Here is a 3,003-nt window from a genome sequence, read left to right as displayed (position 1 = left end):
CTCTTCCCCCGTGTGCCCCCTGCATTCTCCCAGCCCCCACCTACCCCCAACCCCAGCTCCCCACCAGCCAAAGCTCTGATTACCCCCCCATGGATCTGGGAGGTGGCGGTGCGGAGGGTGTCCCAGGGCTCTGACACCCCACCCCCATGGGCCTACGCTGTGGGGGTAGCAGGGCTGATCGGGTCTTTCTTTCTCCCCAGCCCACCACGCAGACCCCCCCCTTTGGCAAAGCACTGCCCCCCAGCCTCAGCCGCCATGCCCCTGGCCCGCAGCGTCTCCGTCACCTCCCTGACGGGGCTGGAGGACTGGGAGGATGAGATCAACCTGGAGAATGCGGTCCTCTTCGAGGTGGCCTGGGAGGTGGCCAACAAAGGTGAGTCAGATGCCTGGGTTCTCTCCTGGGCTCCGGAAGCGGAGGGGGGGCTAGTGGTTAGAGCAGCGGAGGATGAGAGCCCGGACACCTGGGTTCTCTCCCCGGCTCAAGGAGGGGAGAGGGGGCTAGTTGTTAGCACAGTGGGGAATGGGAGCCTGGACACCTGGGTTCTTTCCCCGGCTCTAGGAGGAGAGGGGGGTCCAGTCGCTGGGAGCCCAGGAGGTTGCTTTGTGAGCTGCCGGGCCATGGCTCCTGTGGGGCAGAGCCCAGCCCCCTGGAGTGTAGGTGTCCCAGGCATCCTCCTGTGGGGTGAGGAGCAGGAACATTAAGCCTAGGGGAAGAGTGGGGGCAGGGGTCATGGGGGCCTGGCTCTGTGCCCCCCACTGGAGCAGGGCCCAGTGGGAGGAAGCCCCCCCCCCGCAGCCCTGCTGCCCCGTCGGCTGAGCCGCGTTCCCTCGTTACATCTAATGGGCCCATTGTTCTGGCTCTGTGCCATGGGGTCCCACTGGGGGCACGGGGCAGAGACGGACCAGCCCCAGGTTCCCCTGCAGCCCGGCGTCCCCCTGCCGGCACTGGGGCATTGGGGCCAGTACTGCTGGCCAGGGGGCGCTGGGCTGGTGGGTGGCAGGGCAGGGGCCCAGCAGGGGGTGCTTTCCCCTGGCAGGCTGTGCTGGCCCCAGTGGGGTGCTGGGCTGGTGGCGGGGGCGGGGCGGTATCTTTGCGGTGTCCTGCCCTGGCTTTGAGCCTTCCGGGTTGAAGCTCCCTGCTGCTTGCTTCACTTCCTGTCCTAAACTGTTCTATGGCTGTTTAGCAGCCCCTCATCCCACCTCAGAGGGGTTGTGACTCCGCCCAGGCAAGGGGTCCCCCACAACCAGCTCAAGCCCCATCCCAGAGGGGGCCGCATCCCAGCAGTGGGCGAGGGGTCCCCATATACCCAGCCCCCTGTGCCACCCAGGGGGCCGTGTTCCAGCACAGGGCAGCGCTGGCTGGAGCTGTCTTTGGCGCTGGGACCCTCCCCCCAGGCCTCAGCTGTAGGGAACAGGCGCAACCTTATGATTCCCCCGATGCCTCCTGCCCCCCAGGTCCTCTTGCAGGGGTGGCTGGGGCCCAGATGCTGGTGCAGAGAAAGGGCCAGTGTGAGCTGGGGTGGGGTAACTGTGCTGTGGGGCAGCCCCGGGCAGGGGGCTCTAGGAGTTTGGGGGGAGCCGGGCCAGGCTTAGGTGGGGGGGCTTTGACCAGGGGTGGAGCTAGAGTTGGGGAGGTGGGAGGGGTCTCCTGCTTTGGGGACTTGGGTGGCTGAGAGGCCTGCTTGGGCAGCTATGGGGCAAGGGAGGCAATGGGGGAGGGGCCCCTGCTGCTGGGGGTCCCACAATGCATTGCATTCTGCTGGGTCCGCTGGGATAGGGCAAGGGAGTCCCTGGTGTGGGGGACAGGGTGTGTATCGAGGGGGGGCCCCATTCCTCCAATAAAGGGGCAGGGTGTGTATGGGCCCCCCTCCTCCAGGGGCAGGTGTGGGTGCATGCAGGGCTGTGTCTCTAACTGCCCCCCCACAGTGGGGGGGATCTACACGGTGCTGCAGACCAAGGCGAAGATCACGTCGGACGAGTGGGGGGAGAATTACTTCCTGCTGGGGCCCTACCTGGAGCAGAATGTGCGCACCCAGGTGGAGCTGATCGACCCGCCCCACCCGGCCGTGCGGCGCACCATCGACTCCATGAACACCAAGGGCTGCAAGGTGAGGGCTGGGCTGGGGCGCCAGCCGCTGCCAGCGGGGAGGGGGCCCCCCCAGCACTGTAGCCGGAGAAGTGACAGCCGGGAGGTGTTCGGGGGCCTCCTTGTGATTTGGGGTGGGGGCGGGGACTGATGTGACCCCTGCTGTTCCCCAGGGTCCAAGGGGGGCCCCACCACTTCCTCTACCTCTATGTTGGGGTCTCCCTCTTCCTGACCAGAACAATTCCTGCATCCCCCTCCCAGAGCCAGGAGAGAACCCAGGAGTCCTGGCTCCCAGCCCCCCAGCTCCGACCACTAGACCTCACTCCCCTCCCAGAGCCAGGAGAGAACCCAGGAGTCCTGGCTCCCAGCCCCCCAAAAAAAAACCACAAGACACCACTCCCCTCCCAGAGCCAGGAGAGAACCCAGGAGTTCTGGCTCCCAGCCCCCCAGCTCCGATCACTAGACCCTACTCCCCTCCCAGAGCCGGAAGAGAACCCAGGAGTCCTGGCTCCTAGCCCCTCCCTGCTCTAACCACTAGACACCACTCCCCTCCTTGAACCAGGAGAGAACCCAGGAGTCCTGGCTCCCACATCCCCCCACTCTGGCCACTAGACCCCACTCCCCTCCCAGAGCCGGGGATGGAACCCAGGTGTCCTGGCACCCAGCCTCCCCTGCTCTAACCACTAGACCCCACTCCCCTCCCAGAGCCAGGAAGAGAACCCAGGAGTCCTGGCTCCCAGCCCCTCAGCTCTGACCACCAGACCCCACTCCCTTCCCAGGGCTGGGGAGAGAACCCAAGAGTTCTGCCCCCACTTAAGCAGGTTGAACAGAACCCCCCGCCCCCAGAAATCCTGTCACGCCCAATCTCTGGTGTTTTGGGGTGTCTAATTCCCCCCACCCAGCAGGCACCTCTGGGA

At 66.0% G+C, this 3,003-nt stretch overlaps 1 protein-coding gene across 1 annotated transcript in view; it reads left to right on the top strand.

The window, feature by feature from the left end:
• The first annotated feature begins 204 nt into the window (after nt 1–204).
• Nucleotides 205–3,003, top strand: part of GYS1 (glycogen synthase 1) — a 17,200-nt gene continuing 14,401 nt past the window's right edge. Inside the window, exons 1-2 of the mRNA XM_032806433.2 lie at nt 205–373; nt 1,927–2,108. Coding sequence (XP_032662324.1) covers nt 256–373; nt 1,927–2,108 — 300 coding nt within the window. The 5' untranslated portion in view covers nt 205–255. The remainder of the gene's footprint in view (nt 374–1,926; nt 2,109–3,003) is intronic.

Source organism: Chelonoidis abingdonii, chromosome 11 (assembly GCF_003597395.2).
Source record: "Chelonoidis abingdonii isolate Lonesome George chromosome 11, CheloAbing_2.0, whole genome shotgun sequence".
In the NCBI taxonomy this organism is placed as follows: domain Eukaryota; kingdom Metazoa; phylum Chordata; order Testudines; family Testudinidae; genus Chelonoidis; species Chelonoidis abingdonii.
The sequence above is the reverse complement of the archived record's forward strand: the minus strand, read 5'-3'. Positions and strand labels throughout refer to the sequence as shown.